At 35.5% G+C, this 21,072-nt stretch overlaps 1 protein-coding gene across 1 annotated transcript in view; it reads left to right on the forward strand.

Moving 5' to 3' along the window:
- The window catches only part of LOC114024253 (biogenesis of lysosome-related organelles complex 1 subunit 2-like), a 37,244-nt gene extending 18,383 nt beyond the window's left edge, over positions 1-18,861 (forward strand). Inside the window, exon 2 of the mRNA XM_027837262.1 lies at positions 18,479-18,861. Within this exon, the coding sequence (XP_027693063.1) occupies positions 18,479-18,861 (383 nt within the window). The remainder of the gene's footprint in view (positions 1-18,478) is intronic.
- Positions 18,862-21,072: the final 2,211 nt, after the last annotated feature.

The raw sequence follows: 21,072 nt of genomic DNA on the forward strand, positions 1-21,072 counted from the left end.
TACCAGTTGAGAGCATAACATAAGTTTATCCATGAAGGGAAGAGGAGATTTTCAGGGGAGGTTGGACAGAAAGAAGAGAAAGGAGCTTAGTTGGGGAAAACCATAATAATAGGTTGCAATTGCCATAATTTCAGATGTAAGAAAGGAAAGTAGGAAAAAACTCCTTGAGGGCAGAGATTGTTTTCTGTTTCTGAGGGGGCCAGGGCAGGAGGGGACAGGAGGTGAGGAAGGTTAACATTCATAAAACCTTCTTGAATTAATGAATATGACATGAGAGGAGCATTATTTCCCTCTTATATTCATATGAAATTTAGATTTGCCTAATTAAGTCAAGTCAGCAAGCATTCATTTATTAAGAGATAAAAATTATTTATTATTAATGGTTATAATTGTTATTATGAAGACCTATTTATTAAGTCATATAAACTTATGGAATGGCACTGTGCCAAGTTCTGGAGATAAAAAGAAAGTAAAACCAAATAAAAAACAAATCTCTGTACTGAAGAGGTGGGGAGAAACAATATAGAAATAACAAATTATATGCCTAGAACATGAAGGTAATCTGAAAGGAGTAGACATCAGCAGGTGAAAGGGTCAGTGCAGCCCTCATGTAAAAGATGGGCAGTGTTTGAGATGGGTCTCAAAGGAAGCCAGGGAAAGAGAGGTAGATATGAGGCAAAGCAAGTCAGGATATAGGGAAAGTCAATGCAAAGACATGGAGAAAAGAGATGAACTGACATATTCAAGGAACTGTAAGTGGTCCAGTATAACTAGATTAACATTTGCATGGAAGGGAATAATGTATAAGAAAGGCAAAAAAATCTATGTTATAAAGTTTTAAATGCCAAATAGAGTAATTTATATTTGATCCTGGAAGTTGTAAGGGACCACTAGAACTTGTTGAGAAGGAGGGTATTATGGTCAAATCTACAATTTAGGAAAATCATCTTGGCAGTTGAGAGAAGTATGAATCAGAATGGAGAACAATTTGAAGAAGAGAGACCAGGTTTTTTCTAGTGGTCTAGGCAAGTGTTAATGAGCACCACAACCAAGGTTGTGGATTTATGAGTGGAGAGAAAGGGATGTATACAAGAAAGGTTGTGAACATAGAAATGGCAAGATTTGATAATGGGTCAGATATGTATGACTGAGGAATTGAGAATGGCACAAAGGTTATGAGCCCGAGGGACTGGGGAAAAGGGTACTGCCTACAACAACGATGATGAATTTCAGAAAGGGGGTAGTGTGGAAGGGAAAATAATGAGTCCTGTAATGGAGAGATTGAATATGAGGTGCCTATGGGAAATCCAGCTTGAGGTGTCAAATAAGCAGTTAGAGTTGTCTGACTATAACTAGGAGATAAGTTAGAAAGGGATATCCATATCTTGGAACTTTCTGCATAGACATCATAATTGAACCCATGGAAGCTGATGAGATTATCAAGTGACGTAGCACAGATTCAAAAGAAGAGGCTCAGTACAAAAAGCTGGACAGCTAGTTGGTATAGTCAATAAAGTGCTCTGCCTGTGATCAGAAAGATATGAATTCAAATGAAGGTACAAACCCTTACAAAAAAATTAAGGTACAAAGGTGTATGATCTTGGGCAGGTCACTTAACCTCTGTCTGCTTCAGTTTCCTCAACTGTAAAATCAGGATAATAATAGCTTTTGCCTCATAAGGTTACTGCAAGTATCAGAGGAGAAAATGACTGTGAAATGTATATCACAGAGCCTGGTATTTATTAGGTACTTCACTGCTGTCTGTATCAGTTTCCTTAAATGTAAAATAGGAATAATAATAATGTATACTTCCCAGGGTTATTCTGAGGATAAAATGAGATAACATTTACTAAGCACTCAACACAGTGCTTCGCCCATAGTAGACAATGGTTTTATTTTGTAGCAAAAATGATACACTAGAATGTAAGCTCCTTGTGAGTGGGGATTTCTTCTTTTGTTGTACTTTTGTTCTCAGCACCTAGTAATGTCTTAGAAAGATCACTGTTCAATCTGGGCCAATGCAGTTCAGTTTATTCCAGGTCCCTCTTATCCAGTTTAATTTGGTTCAGTTTAGTCTAATCTAGTTCAATCCCATCTACTCCAATGAAATCCAACCCAAACTTCTCAATCTAGTCCAATTCATTTCAATCCAATCCAATCTGGCTCAATCCAGTCCAATATATCCTATCTTGTTCAATCTGGTACAATCCAGTACAATTTGTTTTGATCCACTCCAATCCATTCTAGTCTTGTCTAATCTGATCCAATCAAGTTCAATCTAATTTAGTCCAAACCAATTTAATTGGTTCCAAAGCAGTTCAATTCAGTCTAAGAGAAATCAACCCAGTCCAGGTTGGCCTAATCTGATTCAATTTATCCAATCCCATTCAGTTCAGTTCAGTCCAATCCAGTCTAATCCAGTCCAAGTCATTCCAGTGTGATCTAAATCAGCTGAATCTATTTGAGTCTAATCCAAATCATTTCAATCTGTTCCAGTTGAGTTCAGTCCAGTTCAATCCTCTTCAGATTGGTACAATCTGATCCAATTCAGTTCAATGCACTTCAATCCCAACAATCTCAGTTATTCCATTCCAATATGCTCCAGTATGGTTCCATCCAATACAATCTGGTACAATCTTTTTTAGTCTGATTTTAAGTGTAGCAAATAGTGGCGAATGGACCAAATAGTAAGACTCCACTTGTGGCAAGGAGGCTATTATTGTGTGACTTGAAGGGAGGTAGAATAAATATGTCTATCCTCTTCTCCCCTCACCCTTCTCCAAGGGAGACTTTCATTCCTGCCAGGAGGGGAAGCAGGAGATTGGAGCTGAAGACAACCTCCTCAGAGGTCTTCCTGAAGACACTCTCCTTAGAGAGAGAGTGTGTACCAGGATAGAAATATATCCATCTGCTCTCTAAAATATTGCTTGTCTAGGAGGAAAGATCAGATTCCATTAAACTTTTAATAACTTTGTCATTTCTGGAGAGAAAGGGGACCCCAAACTCTATACCCAATGCTTGATTGCTTTGCCACAGTTCAATTTGCATAATGAACATAAATAGTGAATAATGAAGAAACCTGTTTATCCAAGCCATAGCAAAACAGAAATCAGAGAAGGTATATATAGGAGTATAGATACCAGACAATACAGAGTGAAGGAACTCTCTCATTAGGAGTGATAACTTAGGTCAACCAGGAAAGAGTGTCCTAGATCTCATCCAAGAGGAAATGCCTGAATAATACATATAATATGATATGATATGATATGATATGATATGATATGATATGATATGATGTGATGTGATGTGATGTAATATGACATAACATAACATAATATAATGTCATGTCATGTAGTGTAGTGTAGTGTAACGTTATGTAACATAACATAACATAACGTAGTATAACGTTACATAATACATAATATAATATAATATAATAATAGCAAACTTGGATAGAGACATAATAAAGGCTCTCCCCTCCCTCTTGTATTTCCAGAGTCTTTTCCTTCAACACCATGAAGTGGAGTTGGCCTCTTTCCTCTTCTCTCTTGAATCTAGAAGCTGCCTTTATACTTGGAGAAAACTTGAAGAAAGCTTGGAGAATACTTGAGTCCCTAAGAGGAAAATTCTAAAGGGAGGATTACTTGGAGACTCCTGAAAGGTGGACTGCCCTAGGTTAGAGTTCTCTAGCTTCTCATCAACCGTACCCCACCCCTCATTCAGGGTAGGACATTCTTCTCCACCATTAAGGAGAGAGTCCCATACCAAAAAGCTTTGGCACAGGGATTACATAAGCAATATATATTTGTTCTTTTTTAAGACAATAGGTGTGAGTCCTAAATTGTCAAGAAATACTTCCATATAGAATATATTTCAACATTTCTTTTTATTTTCCATACTCCTAGATCTGGGTAAGAGAGTTTCAATATAAATACATAATTGCTGTGTGGAAACTTTAGTCTAGCAGCATTCAGCATGTGTTGAATTGATTTATTTTAAAAAGTCCCTTATTCATGAAATTTAATCTTCTCCAAAAAACGAAAGATGGAGGAGAGCCCATACATTTGTGTTATAATGGCTTTTGAGGGAACTGTGATATATTTACAAAATGTAATCCCCAAATCCTCAATCTAGGCAGGGCTGCATTTTAGATGGTGCAAAGTACACTCTATCAATATGATTCTCTTAGCAGTATGATTTTAAACTGTCTTATATGATAGACATTAATGGGATTCAGTTGGGTATGATGCTTTGAAATATAATGCATTTTAATTTTCTAGTGGCATAGTGATGTATATCATTCTATGTGATCATCAATTATTATTAAATGGCATTGCAGGAAAATTCTCATTTGCAAAAATGTTTCTTACACACATTTGTGTGTGTGGTGTATACACACATAGCTATATGAAAATTTTCTTTTAAATTAAAAAAAATTAAAGGTAAAGTTGGAGGCAAGCATGTGTTGCCAAATGTTTAACAACTGTTTCTCTGTAAAGAAATTATGTACACAATATACCGTTAAGTTTAATCTGCACTGTCAATGTTTTCCTCATCCTTTTCTTAAGTCTACACAATCAACAAAGCAATAAACTGAGCCCTGATTTGTAGCATTTGCCAATTTCCTAGCTGTAAATGCTTACAGTGAAATTTAATATTTGGCTGCTCCAAGCCAATCTGAGCTGGCTCCAACATACTCATTTTTAAAGGTATACAATTGGAAGCAAATAATTGCTTTCTTTAGCCATACCTACATAAGAATATATTTTCTTTTAAAAAATCTTTTAAAATGCATTTTTTGGTTTGTTGAGCTTTTTCAAATAATCTGATTAATTAATGTTTTAATGTTGTTAGCCAACCAAACCTTAAACCTTTAATTCTTCCTCCTTTCCTTTACTTCCTCTGCTTTCTTTGCTAGTCATCCCTTTTTCCTTCAAAAATCATTCCCCACTGTTTGCAAAGTTTTTCTTCTAAAATGGGATTATTAAGATTTGAAAAGCAGGTTGTGTGTAATATCTCTTCACGTCTCACAACAACCCTTCAAAGTGTTGTCGTTTGTCCTTCCTTTTCGAAGAGGACCTATGACATCACAGGTGATGTCTTGACTCATGCGTGAATTGGATATAAGTGAGGCAGAGTTACATAAAATCATCAGCCTCACTCTCTCTTCTACAGTCAATGATATCCACTGTCAGGACAAAAGCCAAGATATCTGGCAATGGCCCAAGATTCAGTGCATGACCTTGGCATCATCTATGTCTGGCCAAGCTCTATGAGCCCCACAGTGCCTACTTTAGTTGCCTTTATGTCCCTTGGAACCAAATGTTGTCATCCACCCATTCTACTGAGGGAAGTCTCACATGCTTGGGGTAGATGCCCCACCCCCAACTCATTGACAGGTTTGAAGTCCATTTGGTTACTCTCAATTTAATTTAGCTCATCTGCCACCAGGTTGTGGCTGCTGTGCATGCTGCAGCTTCTTGAAGCCACAGGTGAGAGTTGAGTGCCAAACAGACAATAAAGGCAGATGAACAACCCTCAAAAGAGCTTGGTAAGCTCTGATACTGGAGGTGTTACTCCTCCTTGAACACCCCATGCACCCTACCCTTTGAGATAGGTATTACTATAATGGGGTACAAATGCTAAAAAAAAAAAATGAGCCTCAGAGAGGTTAAATGACTTAGTACAGCTAATAAGTGTGTGAGGTGGGATTTAAAACCACACTTCCTCATTCAAAGTCCAGCATTCAATCCACTATCTCTAAGTTGTGAAGAAGATAAGTGCTAAATACTTACTTTTATAGTTTCTATTCCATCTTATTTGCATTGCATAAGTATCAAATATTTAATAAATAAACTTAGGGCAGAACAATTATTAGATATACCTCATGTTTTTAGACAAAGACAAATCTTACTGTTTCAAACCAGGTTTACTAGGTAACAAGATTTTATCACAAGTGAATGACTTTGTAATACTGCCACTAAATGTGGAAGAGTCAGCTTTGTAAAGTGGAAACAGAATTGTGCTCAGATTAAGAAAAACCTTGGTTCAAATCCCACCTCTTACACACAACACTTGTGCTACCTGGACAGCCACTTAATCTCCTAAAAACCTAAACAATGTTCAGAACTGGCAATTTACAGTTGCTCATTGGTACTGGTAGAGGGAGTTTGGTGCCACTTTTTCACTAGAGTAATGAAAACACACATCCAGGCTAAATGAATAAAAATAAAGGAGTAAATGAAGAAAGAGAGGAAGCAAAGCAGGAAGAAAGAAAGAAATGAAGGATTGGAAAATAATTGGAGGGATCTTAAAAAAAGACTGAAAAAACACTAGGAAATAAATCTAAACTACTTTTCCACAAAATGATTTCTACTAATCTGTGAATTCTTCCACAATGAGGAGACATTTTTAGGTAGGCAAGGTCCAATGTGTGAATATCAATGAATCAAATTTGCTTATTTCAATTATCTGGCTCAGTACAGATAGGCATTAAAACAAGTTTTATCAATCTATTTTTAAAATAGGCATTTCCGAATATGCCCTTCCCCTTTCAATCCTCCCTTGCAACAGAGAAAAACATGTTAAGCAAAAGAGACCAACGTTATAATTAGGTTTCAGGGAATATGTATAATATTTCATGTGTAGTTCCCCACTTCTTTACTGAGAAAAAGGAAACATGTTCCACAGTCTATTCAACAGATCCAAAATTAGTCTTTGCAATATGTCTGTGTTAAGTTGCCTTGTAGTACAGTTTGCATTTACGTTGTTATAGCCACTTGGCACATCATTCTCATGCTTTTATTTGCTTTGTTCCACATTTTTTATACTAATTCAGCACCTACCTTCCTTACACTTTGGGGCCCCAGAAAATATGCGTCAGGACCATATCACATTTTTCATGCTGCAAGAATTGCCAGTGTCCTTGGGAGGGAGGGGGATGTCACTTCATTGCTCTCTGCTGGTCATTTCATCTCTGCTCCCAGATATTTTCAGTCTGCTGTTCATTTTCTCTGGTTTGACGTCAATAAAATCTATGTCACTTGCAAGAACCTCCATCAATGCATAAAAAGAAATCTAGTGTCAAGAATGAATGCTTATTAAAACAGAAAAGGTCGAATCAAATCGACAAACAATTATTAAGCTCATACTATGTGCCAGGCATTATGCTAAGTGCTGGTCCACATTTTTTACTTTATTGTGGTTCTCTATGAATAACAAAAAGACTTTGTTTTTCTGGGCTATATTCTGGCTAGCATGCACTTCTATGTTGTCTCTGCACAAAAATTCACATAGAAAAAGATTCTTAAACTGTTTTTGTGTCTTTAATCTCTTTGACAGTTTGGTGAAGCCTATGTGCTAATTCTCAGAATTTTTTTTAAGTGAAGTAAATGCTGAATTTTAGCTAAATTGGTTAAAATAAAGATGTAATTTATTCTCATCTAAAGTCATGGACATCCTGAGATCTCTTCCTAGATGCCTTGGGGATCTGTGGACCCAAGGTTAAACACTGTTATCATAGCTAAAAATTTTCTAATCAGAGGTTTTATATGGTATAAATAGTAGAGTTGCTTTAATTTTGAATTCCAAAACTAATCGAATTTTTAAAATGTAAATGAAATATTTGCAGACTATCTACCAAGCTAATTAGGTATATTTTAAGTTTTAGTAAACAAAAAAAAAGAAAAAAAATTATTTAATTTGCATGTTAAAATTTTCTCCTCATAAAGTAGATATATCACTGAAACATACTAAACTCCACTTCCATGATATTAAATAAAAGTGTGACCTCACTAGAACAAACAATTGATTAGTAAGTTGTCTTCCTTCCAATTTACTGTTTTTTTGAGGGGGGGATTTTAGCTTCAACTTATTATCCTTTGGGTTATTGATAAAATAGCACACTGTGAACTTTATGCGGTACTATAGCTGGTCCATTATATTTCTTTTATGTGAAAATACTTCACTTAACAGAAATCCTTAACAATTTTTTTTTGAAATTCAACTTTAGAAAGCTATGTCTCACATAGGAAAGTCATCAAAATGTTTTTTTTTTTTAACAGATTTTTAAGAGTTATCTTTACCTAAAACAACATATTATCTGACATTTCAAGGGTAATCAAGGTAACTTCAATGTATTCTGGAACATATTAGTACAAAAGTCATTTGAAAAAGTACCATCCATTTTCCAAAATTGAAGAATCAATTTGTTTTATGTGTAACAAAGTAGGATTAACCATGGACAAATAGCTAAAGAGTATTTGTAAATCCTGTGTACTTTTCACAAGTAAAATAGTGAATATGTCTATTTTAGCCCCATATTTGATCAGTTTCATCAAGCCGTTAAAAATAAGGAAGAATCAATCAGGTAACGGAAGTTGTCAAAGAGCAAACCTAACAACACAACAGATTGTTTATATCTGATACCACTGACAGCGCTGAATACAATATGTTATGACTAGTCTTACAGTATTCATTTGGAGAGGAAGAGAAACTACCTCTTCCTCAAGCATAACACTTTTTTTTTTTTATTAAGGAATGAGAAAAGGTTCAAACCCAACTAAGAAGGCATCTTTTTTCAGTCTTTAGGGGTCTTGCCAATATCTGTGAATTCTGTCCTCTTCCGTTCTTAGAGGACAATAAAGAGTGTAAGACTGAAAGTCAAGGGCCATGACTTCATGTTGTGGTTGTTACACTCTCTCATTATGTGAACTTGGGCTAGTAACTTCACTCTTCCAGCCTAACCTCTTCTTTAAAATGAAGGCAATGAACTGTATCCTTTCTTAAGATCCATTAGTCACTTACATTCTTAGTTTCCATGTTTCAGGGACAGTTATAGGAATGGAAGAAAGGCCTCCAAATCCAGGGAAGAAAAAAATTGTATGACACTGTAAAGATAATATAATTACAAAAAGCATAAATATTAAAATTGATTAAGAATTTTCATGGACCAAAAGTGCTCTTAAACATAGTAAAAAGTTAGCAATGGATATTGGAAAGACTAGTTTGAATTAGTGAAAAATTTGCACAGTAGAAATTTTTAAAGCATGATTTTAGATAATAATGGGAACATATCTCCTTTCTTTAATTATCTTGCATTCATTTCTCTATCATATGGTATACCTGCCAGTACAACATGAGCTCAGTGAGGGTAGGGTTTTGACTTCATTTTTTTCCTCTATATTTTGAGGTTATAACCCTGTAACTTGCATATATGAATACAAATAGGGACTTGAATTATTATTTCACTGACATAAAGTCTAGTTGAGAAATGTTTTTAACCAGTTGATGTCAAGCAGCTGCTCTGCAACTTATAGTCCTGGAGAACTTCCTAGAGCACTGGCATTAAGTGAATTGCCCAGGGTCACACAGCCAGAATGTGTCAAAGTTGGGACTGAAAGCTGGGCCTTCCCTGCTCCAAAGTCAGGGATGAAGGGATGAGTACATGGCTATCATACAGATAGTTAATGGAGTTAACCCAATGATTTAACTGTTGTATTCCGATCTTAGTAATCTTGTTTTCATAATACAAAATATTTTTTTCTTGACCTAGGTGAAATTACCACAAATTCCAAATTAGTGAAGTATGTATTAATGAAGTCTTACAGTATAGTTGTCCTCAGGGAAAAGATTTGTTCATTGCATGTGATGTAGAATTTAATTGCTGTTGGGCATTAATGAGAGCAGTGAGCATTTGTGCTTCCCTTTGTTTTATATGTTCAGCCTATAGATACTTAATGGATTTTTCTAATTGGGTGATTTTTAGTTGTTTGTCTTTTGTAATTTGTGCTGCAAGCTCAGTCATGTTTTTCCTCACATTATTGCCTTAGTAGCTTCTCAGAAAGTAAAGTCAAGAGATTTCTCCATTATCGTAATTTTTTATGCATTGTAGCAAAATGTGCTTAGATGCTCAGAAACCCATCACTGGTTGAGCAAATAAAGCAGGGCCTGCATCAGGCAAAACATTTGGTCCTCAGTTTTTACCTTTTGCACTGATTTTCTGTACAAACTGAGACTTGCTAAAGGTCACATATGAAGAAAAATCAAATTCATGGGAATTGGATTTAGAGATTTTTTTTTCCGACAAAACTCTCCTCAAAATGCCTCTGAAATACATATTGTAAAATAAAGCTGCGAACAAGTAAGAAAAAGAATCACTGCAATCTTAGCATGACTACACTGATGTAGTCCATGGTGAAGTGTGCATTTCATACCTTGTGTTGAATGTTGGTTGCTGAATTTGTCTTTTCTTTAGGTAAATTGACCTGAAAGGTTAATTTCCATTTGTCTTATTATAAGAATAGAATTTATACCATTGTCAATATTAAAATTTCTTGAGCCCCCTTCTCTCCACTCTCTTCACACTCTCTCTCTCAGTGAACTCATATGCTCATATGGGTTTAATTATTACCTCTCTGAAGATGGCTCACAAAACCATTTATACTACCCTATTCCCTCCTGATCTTTATTCCCACAAAATCAATTGCTTATTAGATATTGAAGATATCTTATAGCACCTCAAATTTCAACATGTCTGAAAGAAATTTAATTATCCTTTCCCTCATATCAATTCCTCCTCAAAATTTCCTTATTTCTATCAAGGGCATCATTTACCTTCCAGTAACTCAGGTTCACAGTCTTAGTCATCCTTGATTCCTCATTTTCCCTCACCGAAGCAGTTCCCAACCCTATCATTTCTATTTTCACAAAATCTCTTAAATATATCCCTTGTTCTTTACTCATGCTGCCATCTCCCTAATTCAGGTCCTTATTACTACTCACCTGGCATATTTGCAGTTACCTCTTAATTTTTCTCCTTGACTCAAATATCTCTCCACTCTAATCAATCCTCCACATAGCTACCCAAGAAGAATTAGCTAAAACAAAGTTCTGACTATATCACCCTCCTGTTCAATACATTCGAGTGGCTACCTATTACCTCTTTAATCAAATATAAATTCCTGTTTTGTTACTTAAAACATTTCACAACCTGACTCTAACTTACCTTTTCAGGTTCGTCATGCTTATCTTTTCTTTATTCATTCTATATTCCAATCAAATTAATCTCTATGTTATGTATGTAGGATATTCCATTTTCCTTTCTTTTTTTTCCCTTGTGCCTTTATGCAAACTGCCCCGTGTTCCTGAAATTTACCATCCTTCAAAGCTCAGTTCAAATGTCAAATCCTACATAAGACTTTTCTGATACCCCCAAACAGCTAGAGCCTCCCCTCACATTCAGTTTACATGTTTTGTACATATTTATTTTGTCTATAATTGTATGTGTGTATTTCATATCCCCACTTAGAAGGCAAACATCTTGAAGTCAAGGACTATTTCATCAATCAATAAACATATATTAAGTGTCTGCTATGTACCTAGCACTGCGTTAGAGATACAAAAAGAGACAAAAGATCACTGCCCTCAAGGAGCTTACAGTGTAATGGAAGGACAATATGCAATCAAATATAAACAAAGCAAGCTTTATACAGGATAAATAAAAAGAAATAATCTACAGAGGGAAGCCACTAGAATTAAGAGGAATTCAGAAAGTGTTCCTGTAAAAGATGGGATTTTGGTTGGGATTAAAGGAAATCAAGGAATTTAGTAGGTGGAGAATAGGAGGGATAACTTTCCAAGAATGGGAGACAGTCAGAAAAAATGTCCTTTCTGTCTTTATGTCCTTGGTGCTTGATGCCTGGTACATGATATATACACTCTTAAGAAATATTGATTGATTGATTGATTGACTCTGGAAAGAAATTCTATATCATAATTTTCATTAAAAAAGACATTACAGTGATTGGAAATTATCTGGGAGAAATGATAGTGAAAATCCTGTTATTTTAATCTTGCCTTTAGAAAAGCACAGTCTGAGATTTGAAATTCCTAAAAGTTTTGGTTACTTATAAAAATGTTTTCAACCATCCTTTCTTACTCTCCCTCAACCTATTCCTTGTCCCCTCATCTATGACTAATGGATAGTTTGTTTGATATGGATGCCACATAGATCTTTCTCGAAATTTCAGAAGAGAGAACTTTAACATTTTGTTTATATGGAAACATATACCCTCACGAATATTCAGATATTGTGATACTGACCTTATTAAAATTCAAGTTCCAGTTGGAGTTAATTACTAAGAGAAAGCTATTAAAAAGACTAAATGTTTGCAACTTCTCTTAATACATCTTTTCTATTATTTATTAAAACTTCAAATGTCTCAATGTTCAATTCATTCATTTAATCAATCAATGAATATTTCTTAAATATTTACTATATAGCAAGTGTTGTAGTCAGGAATGGGGCTAAAAAGAAAGGTTAGAAACAGGCCTTGGCCTTAAGGAGCTCAAATTTTGGGGGGTTGGTAACATACAAATAAGTAGATACAAATAAGATATATGCAGAGTAGATGGGAATTAATATCAAAACTTTAGCTGCTATTAGCTTAGGGTGGGATGGTGCCAGGAACACTTTTTGTTGAATGTACAATTTAAGCTGAGTTGAAGGAAGCTATTTCCTTAGAGATGCCAGCCTACATGGAAGATTAAGATCACAGATGTGACTCCTGAAACTAAGAAGGTACAAAGGTATTATAATATGTATATTACTCCATAGGGGATCAAAGGACCTGTGCTATGCCCTGTTCTATAACTGTGAGTTATTAAGTGGTGCAAATGAAATGGAAATATTAAATTTCATATAAACTATTTGGTAAACAATGACAGTATCAAAGTTTCCAGAGGGTCAATGTTCAAATGAATATTATTCTAGAGTGTGTGTGTGGGTGGGGGGTTGTAGGGAGGGGAAAAAGAAGAAAAAAATTATAAGTGTGATTGATTTAACATTGAGACCAGGGTATGCTAGGTACCTTGAAATAACAGACAGTAATTACAAGTACTTGTCATCCTGAACCCAATGGAGTTGTGGTAATTGGTCATCTTCTATCCTAGCCTAGTATCCAAACTTCACCCTAAGAACCTTCCAAATCTATTGTGGTGGTAGCAGCCACTGTGCTAGCCCTGAATCCTCTTAAGGCAGATGTTCATAGGAGCAACATAGGCTCTGACCTCACGCCCTGCAATGTGGGACTGATGGGAGGCACCTGAATGTCATCTGAAGGGAAAGACCTAGTTGTCCATTTTCTTCTATCAACTTGACCTCTGATGATACTATGGAAGAGAATTGGGTGCCTAGAATTTCATGAAGAGCCACTCAAGATTCAGGACATGGGGATGAATTGAATAAGGCTAATGTTCCCTTTCCCTGAGCGTTCCTTGGGTCATTGTTGGAAGCTTGAGAACTATGATTGCTTCCTCAGTCAATATTTCAGCAATAGAAACAAATTGATCCTGTTAGACTGGTTTTTGTTAACTTCAATTTGAACTTTTTAATGAAAACAGCTGGAAATATCTATGCAGTAGTTTTATGTTACAAGTCTAATTATTTTGATCATTGTCTTGTCTCTATCCTAACCAAATGATCTCGCCCTACCACAAGTCACCATGCATGGCCCATATCTTATAAAATTCTGAGTTGAAGTAGGTAAAATGTCATAACAGCCAATTGAATCTGATGTTTTCAAGGACACTAGACAAAGATATTTCCTTGGCAGGTCTATTAGGTTATTGAATTAAGAATGCCTGTAAGCTTACTGAAGTTAGACTTTACATTTTTGAAATGATTTAGAGAATTTAAGTTCTTGTGTCATTTCATTGAGATAGTTATAAACAGGAGGCAAGTTATATTTCCCTGGCTTTCTAAAATATAGGGGGAAATATACATAAGTAAATATATGGTACAATATTAGAAATTTAAAAATACACAGTGACAATTAGTATTTGTTTTACAAGACTGTAATGTCCTATTGAAATCTCTAGACTACTCTGGTGGTTCAACAAGAAGATGTAGCCTCTTATCTTATTTCTGATTTGATTTTTAAACACACTTATCATAGAAATAAGATAATGGCAACTAATGCATTTCCCTGGCCATGAATTGCTATGATCAGAAGGGAACAACTGTTGTTAATAGCTCTGAAGTGAATTAATTTCTGTCCCATACTAGAATGCTCCTTTCATAGTCTAAAGCAGAAGTGTCAAATGTTGTTTTGCTGCCCACAACACTTTCATGGGGCCTAAACCAGATTAAAATGTAATTGAGATAACAAAATAAATAAAAAATACAATAGAACATAAATGATGTTAGTATGTGATTTTCTAAGCCAATATGTCAGCATAGGGAATCTTGTATATAGTTTGGTGGCTCCTGTTTTATCTGAGTTTGAAACCATTGGTCTAAAGGACCTTTCTTAGTGCTACAGTGATGGTTCCCAAGGAGGAGTCAATGGAATGCTGGGTACTCTCACAACTCTTGCTTACTTAAAATCCCTACTGCATTTAGTTGCATCAAGAATATAGATCCATGGGGGGGGGCGGAGCCAAGATGGCAGAGTGAAAGCAGTGAATGTCTTGAGCTCTCTCCCAAAGCCCTCCAAATACCTAAAAAATGGCTCTAAACAAATTCTAAAGCAGCAGAAGCCACAAAAAGATAGAGTGAAACAAATTTCCAGCCAAAGACAGCCTGGAAGGTTGATCAGAAAGGTATATCGCTCCAGTCTGGGAGAGGAGCGCAGTAGGGAGTGGACGTGCAGGCCGCAGTGACCCTAGAGCAGGCCTCCGAGGACTGAATCGCGGGCAGCTGTGGCGGTTTCCAGACTTCTCAGCCCAGGAATGCCAAAGACAACATGGAAGGTCAGTGGGAAAAGTCTGTGACTGTGGTGAGAGAGGAGCTAGGTCTCAGCCACAAGTCCTGAGTGTGCCCTTGGGGCAGCGACTGTTTCCTGAGCTTCCAGCCCACAGACTGAGGGGGAATCGAGTGGCTGATCAGAGAGGGATTACAAGGAATTCTTTGCCAGTGCTGAGGCAGAAATCCCTTGCTTTACCAGTGCTTGGATCTGGATCACAGTTCTGAGGGGCGGTCCTGGGGTGAGGAGGAACACTGGTGTGGTGAAGCTTGTTGTGGCTGTGGAGAGGAAACACCTTGCTCCTTATCATACCACCTTGGAAGAACTGAAAATTTATGGTCCCTAGAAGTACCTCTGAAAACAGCTGTATAAACCCCCAAAGCTTGGGACAGTACACTCTTCAAATTGGAAGCAGACTTTTACCTTAACAAAGAGTTTAAAACTCAAGTAATTGGCTAGGATCTTGAGTAAGCAGCACAAAAAGAGTCAGACTATATTATCTTACTTTGGCGACAAAGAAGATCAAAACATACAACCAGAAGAAGACAACAAAGCCAAAGCTCCTACATCCAAAGCCTCCAAGAAAAATATGACTTAGTCCCAGGCCTTGGATGAGCTCAAAAGGGATTTTGAGAAGCAAGAGAAGTAGAGGAAAAACTGAGAGTGATGCAAGAAAATCATGAAAAACAAGTCAACAGCTTGCTAAAGGAGACTCAAAAAAATACTGAAGAAAATAACACCTTAAAAAATAGCCTAACCCAAATGGCAAAAGAGGTCCAAAAAGCCAATGAGGAGAAGAATGCCCTAAAAAGCAAAATTGGCCAAATGGAAAAGGAAGTCCAAAAGATTACTGAAGAAAATACTTCCTTAAAAATTAGAATAGAGCAATTGGAAGCTAGTGACTTTATGAGAAATCAAAACACTGTAAAACAAATCCAAAAGAAGAAAAATTAGAAAACAATGTGATATATCTCCTTGAAAAAACAACTGACCTGGAAAATAGATCCAGGAGAGAGAATTTAAAAATTATTGGACTATCTGAAAACCATGATCAAAAAAGGAGCCTAGACATCATCTTTCCAGAAATTATCCAGGAAAACTCTCCTGACATTTTAGAACCAGAGGGCAAAATAGAAATTGAAAGAATCCACCGATCTCCTCCTGAAAGAGATCCTCAAAGGAAAACTCCTAGGAATATTGTAGCCAAATGCCAGAGTTCCCAGGTCAAGGAGAAAATATTACAAGCAGACAGAAAGAAACAATTCAAGTATTGTGGAAACACAATCAGGATAACACAAGATTTAGCTGCTTCTACATTAAGGGACCGCAGGACATGGAATAATATTCCAGAGAGCAAAGGAGACAGGATTACAACCAAGAATCACCTACCCAGCAAAACTGAGTATAATCTTTCAGGGGAAAAAAATGGTCATTCAGTGAAATAGAGGACTTTCAAACATTCTTGATGAAAAGACCACAGTGGAATAGAAAATTTGATTTTCAAATACAAGACTTGAGTGGAACATGAAGAGGTAAACAGGAAAGAGAAAATCATAAGAGACTTATTAAGGTTGAACTGTCTACATTCCTGCATGGGAAGATGATATTTGTAACTCATGACACCTTTGTCAGTATTAGGGTAGTTGGAGGGAAAAAATTATATGTACATATATACAGATATAGATAGATAGAGGGCACAGGGTGAGTTGAAAATGAAGGGGTCATATCTGGAGAATAAAATTAAGGGGTGAGAGAGGAATATACTAGGAGAAGGAGAAAGGGAGAGGTAGAATGGAGTAAATTATCCTACAAAAAAAAACAGAAAAGAAAAGGCTCTTACAGTGGAGGGGCAAAGGGGGAAGGTGAGAGGGAATTAGTGAATCTTATTCTCATAGGATTTGACTTAAGGAGGGAATAACATACACACTCAATTGGGTGTGGAAATCTGTCTTACCCTATAGGAAAATAGGGGGGGAAGGGGACAAGAAAGTAGGGGAATGACAGAGAGGAGGGCAGATTGGGAAAGGGAGTAATCCGAAGCAAATACTTCTGAGGAGGGACAGGGTCAGAAGAAAGAATAGAATAAATGGGGCGGGGGCAGGATAGGATTAAGGGAAATAGAGTTAGTTTTTCAGGGCCTGTCTACTATGGAAGTGTTTTGCATAACTGCACATGTATAATCTAAAAAAAAAAAAAGAATATAGATCCATAAATTGATAAGTCTGTAATTAGATGAAAAAATCAGTTAGTTATTCTGAGTCATTCAATCAGGAATTAATGGATGGATGCAAACCATCATCTCCTCTTGAAATCTGTATAGAGTGTTTTATATATGTCTCTCATAAATAATTGATTCATCACAAGATAAGTTGCCATCAACTTAATTATGAGAGAAGTACCTTTAAAACTCTAATCAGAGGTAATGTAGCTACAAATACAGCTTTTAATATGTCTAAATTTATTCATGACACAAAAAGTCTTAATTTATTTTATGTGCATGTTAAGGCTTTGTTTAGTTTTATTTTGTAAGAACTGTTCATTGACAGGATAATTCTCTTGATATAAATTCTAATTCTATAGTTTCATGGAAGCGTGTTTAGTTATTTTAATTACTAAATAATAGTTGATGTCAGTTGACTGTCTTTGAATATCCATCATTCTTGATGAAGGAAAATTCTACCTTGACCTGACCTTAAATGAAGGTATAGATTGGTTTCATTCACATGAGAGAATAAACTTTTCTATAAATCTATTTTTTTCTATTTTTTGAAATATTACTTTTTATTTAAATAATTGTATTATTCTCTTTTTACATTATCTAAATTTACTATGGTGTCTTTCCCCTTTTCTTCCCAAATAGCTTTTGCTTAAAATGAATTTAAAAAATTAAAAGAATAAAAATTCAATAAAACCTTTATATACAGTGAAAAAATATTGTATTATATTCAGTGTGTAAAAATATGCTAACCTCATCTCTGCAACAGTGTGGCAGAATGTAGCTTCTTATATCTTTTTTTGGAGTCAAGCTTGTTCTTTATAATTTTTCAATATTTAATTATATTGTTTTGTGAGTTTTGTTTCTTCTATTTACATTGCTGTGGTATTTATGTGTATTCCTTACTTGGCTTACTTACTTCCCTTCTGCATATTCATCATGTATGATGTCTTTTTTATAGAAAAGTATTATGCCATTATAGTCATATATTACAAAGTGTTTAGCCATTCTTCCATTTATGAGAACCTTCTTTATTTCCAGTTCTTTGTTACTACAAGTTGGGAAGAGGGGATGGTTTCAGGGGGAAATGAATTTTGTTTTGGTTGGATTTTGAGATGTGTATGGTCCATCAAGTTCAAGATATCCAAAATGTAGTGGGAACATAACATCTCTCTTCTGATATATAGATCTAGAAAAGGTCAAGACACATGATAATTGACATGTGTATGTATGACTACGGTATGATATGATCAAATGCCTCATGAAATAATGTTCTAATTGTATTTAGGTCCTAGATAAAGCCAACTGAACAACTCATTTATTTAAACTTATGCAAATGGAATAGGTTTTATCCCAACTGCCCCCCTCCTCCCACCCTCCCCTTACCTCCCTCTCCTACTTTTCACCCTTCCCTCTTTCTCCTCTTCCTTCTCCCCTTCCCTCCCATCTCCTCCTCTCCATTCCCCCCCATCTCCATCCTTTCCTCCATTCTTTCTCCTTCCTCTCTTCCCCGACATAGACAGTGCCATTATGGAGACAGCTGAGGAGTCCACAGAGCCCACTGAGGTGGACATCATGGGACTATGCCAGGATATGCTCTCCAAAATGGCCAAGTGCCTGACAGGTGAGCTAACAGTCACCAGTGAAGACTATAAACTTCTAGAAAACATGACCAAACCAACTAGCTTGAAGTATCTAGAAATGAAATATATTGCCATAAACATAAGTAGAAACCTAAAGGACTTAAACCAGAAATCTACAGCACTTCAGCCTTATCTGGATCAGATCACTTTGACTGAGGAGCAAGTAGCAGCTCTTGATCAGGCAGCTTACAAGTTGGATGCATATTCAAAGAAACTAGAAGGAAAGTACAAGAAGTTAGGTGATGAAAGAATTCTTTAGTACAAAGACTTTAACTACAAGAATGTTTCATGAGAGATGATATAAGTGGGATGGAACTTATCATTCTACTTCAATTCCTAAAAGGAAGCAGTGCTGCTCATCCAAGGAGAATCCTAGCCCCCAAATCTGGTTGGATATGTAACTCTGGCCACCCTTTCATGTTTCCTAAACCTGTAGCCCCTGGAACCTCATCTTATCACGTGCTTCATTGTGTGCCCTGGACCAAGGCTCAGAAATCAGGATCAACCCCATCTAGAGCAGACAGAGGAGAGCCTCTTGTCTCCCTTTCTCCTCCCTTCTTCCCTCTTCCCTAGGACTCCACCTTGTAATCTCTGTTCTGAATGTGCCCCCTACCCCTTCATAACTTGTTCTTTAACTTAAGTAATAAATGACAGATCAGGCAAATCACTACTTTTACCCAAATTGGAAATTATGAAAGTCTCAGGACAGATTAATAGCATTTAAATACAATGATTAAATTAATAAATAAAACTAGTTTTATGGGAAAAAATAAAATAGACATACCCTTTGGCTAATTTGATTAAAAGAATGAATGAAGACCAACTTACCAGTATCAAAAATAAAAGTATGAACTCATCATGAATGAAGATGAAATTAAAGCAATTACTAGGATTGATTTTGCCTAATTATGTGACAATAAATCTTACAATCTAAGTGAAATGGATGAATATTTACAAAAATATCTATTTCCCAGATAAAAAAATGGGCAAATGGAATACTTAAATAACCCTATATTAGAAAAAGAAATTGAACAAGCCATCAATGAGATCCTTAAAAAAAAAATCGCCATGACTGTACAGTTTCACAACTGAGTTCTACCAATTATTTAAAGAAAAATTAATTCCAATACTATGTAAACTATTTGGGGAAATAAGCAAAGAAGGAGGTCCACTAAATCCTTTTCATAATACAAATACGTTGCTGATAGCTAAACCAAAAAGAGCAAAAAAAGAGAAAGAAAATTGTAGATGAATTTCCCTCATGAATATTGATGCACAAATTTTAAATAAAATACTAGTAAGGACCAGGAATGTAGAACTTATTCAATATTAGGAAAATTATGAGCATAATTGACCATAACAAAAACAATACCAAGAAAATCATATAATTATCTTAATAGGTGCAGAAAAACCTTTTGACAAAATACATAAATGCATAAAAGCAGAATGCTTCCAGAAAAACCTGGAAAGACTTACATGAACTGATATGAAGTGAAGTAAATAGAACCATGAGAACAGTGTATACAGTAACAGCATTATTGTACAATGATTAACTATGAGTGACATCTATTCTCAACAATAAATGATCCAAATCAATTGCAAAGGACTGATGATGAAAAATGCTTTCCACCCCCAAAGAAAGAACTGATGGAATCTGAATACAGATCAAAGCATTACTATTTTTTAGTTTCTTTGTTATTTATTTATTTTTGTCTGCATTTTCTTTTGCAACATGGCTAATGTGGAAATGTTTGCCTGACTTCACAAATTTAATCTATATCAAATTGTTTGCCTTCTCAAGTTATTAGTGAGTAAGAGAGAGAATTTGGAACTTAAAATTTGAAAAAAAAATGTTAAAAATTGTGTTTACATGTAATTGAGAAAAATGTAATAAAATTATATATACAAAACAAAACAAAAGGAAACATCTTGTCATCTCATATTACAGTGTTCATGCTCATGGAAAGTATGTGCAAAAAAGCTATTATGAAAATAATGGTAATTTATGTTCCAAAAATATTTACAGAGGATAAAGAGGAAAAGAAATTCAAAGAAAAATTTTAAAAAGCATCCTCCATAATAGCTCACCATGTTCACTAAACTTGGAGGCTTCAATATAATGGTTGGAGTAGATGATGATTATGAGTAATTTGTTTCAAAAATTAATCAGGCACAAGAAATGAGATGGACCAAAGACAAGAAGACTATGTAGAAAGCTTCTACTTATAGAAATGAATATTTTTTCTTAGAAAAAATGCTTAATAAGCACTGAATTTTGGCAATCACTAAATAACTTTATAATAGCTGAAATTAATTATATTTTTACAGAGTAGAATTTAAGCATTATTGATAGCAGAGTCTTCCCTTATCCCTAGGTTTTCTGAGACAAATTTTATTTTTATTTATATCTATTCATAGAATCATACAAAGGGCATGTCCTTATTCACAGTTTCTGCTCTGAAGTCCTGTA

This window comes from Vombatus ursinus, unplaced genomic scaffold (assembly GCF_900497805.2).
Source record: "Vombatus ursinus unplaced genomic scaffold, bare-nosed wombat genome assembly UNPS02014820.1, whole genome shotgun sequence".
In the NCBI taxonomy this organism is placed as follows: domain Eukaryota; kingdom Metazoa; phylum Chordata; class Mammalia; order Diprotodontia; family Vombatidae; genus Vombatus; species Vombatus ursinus.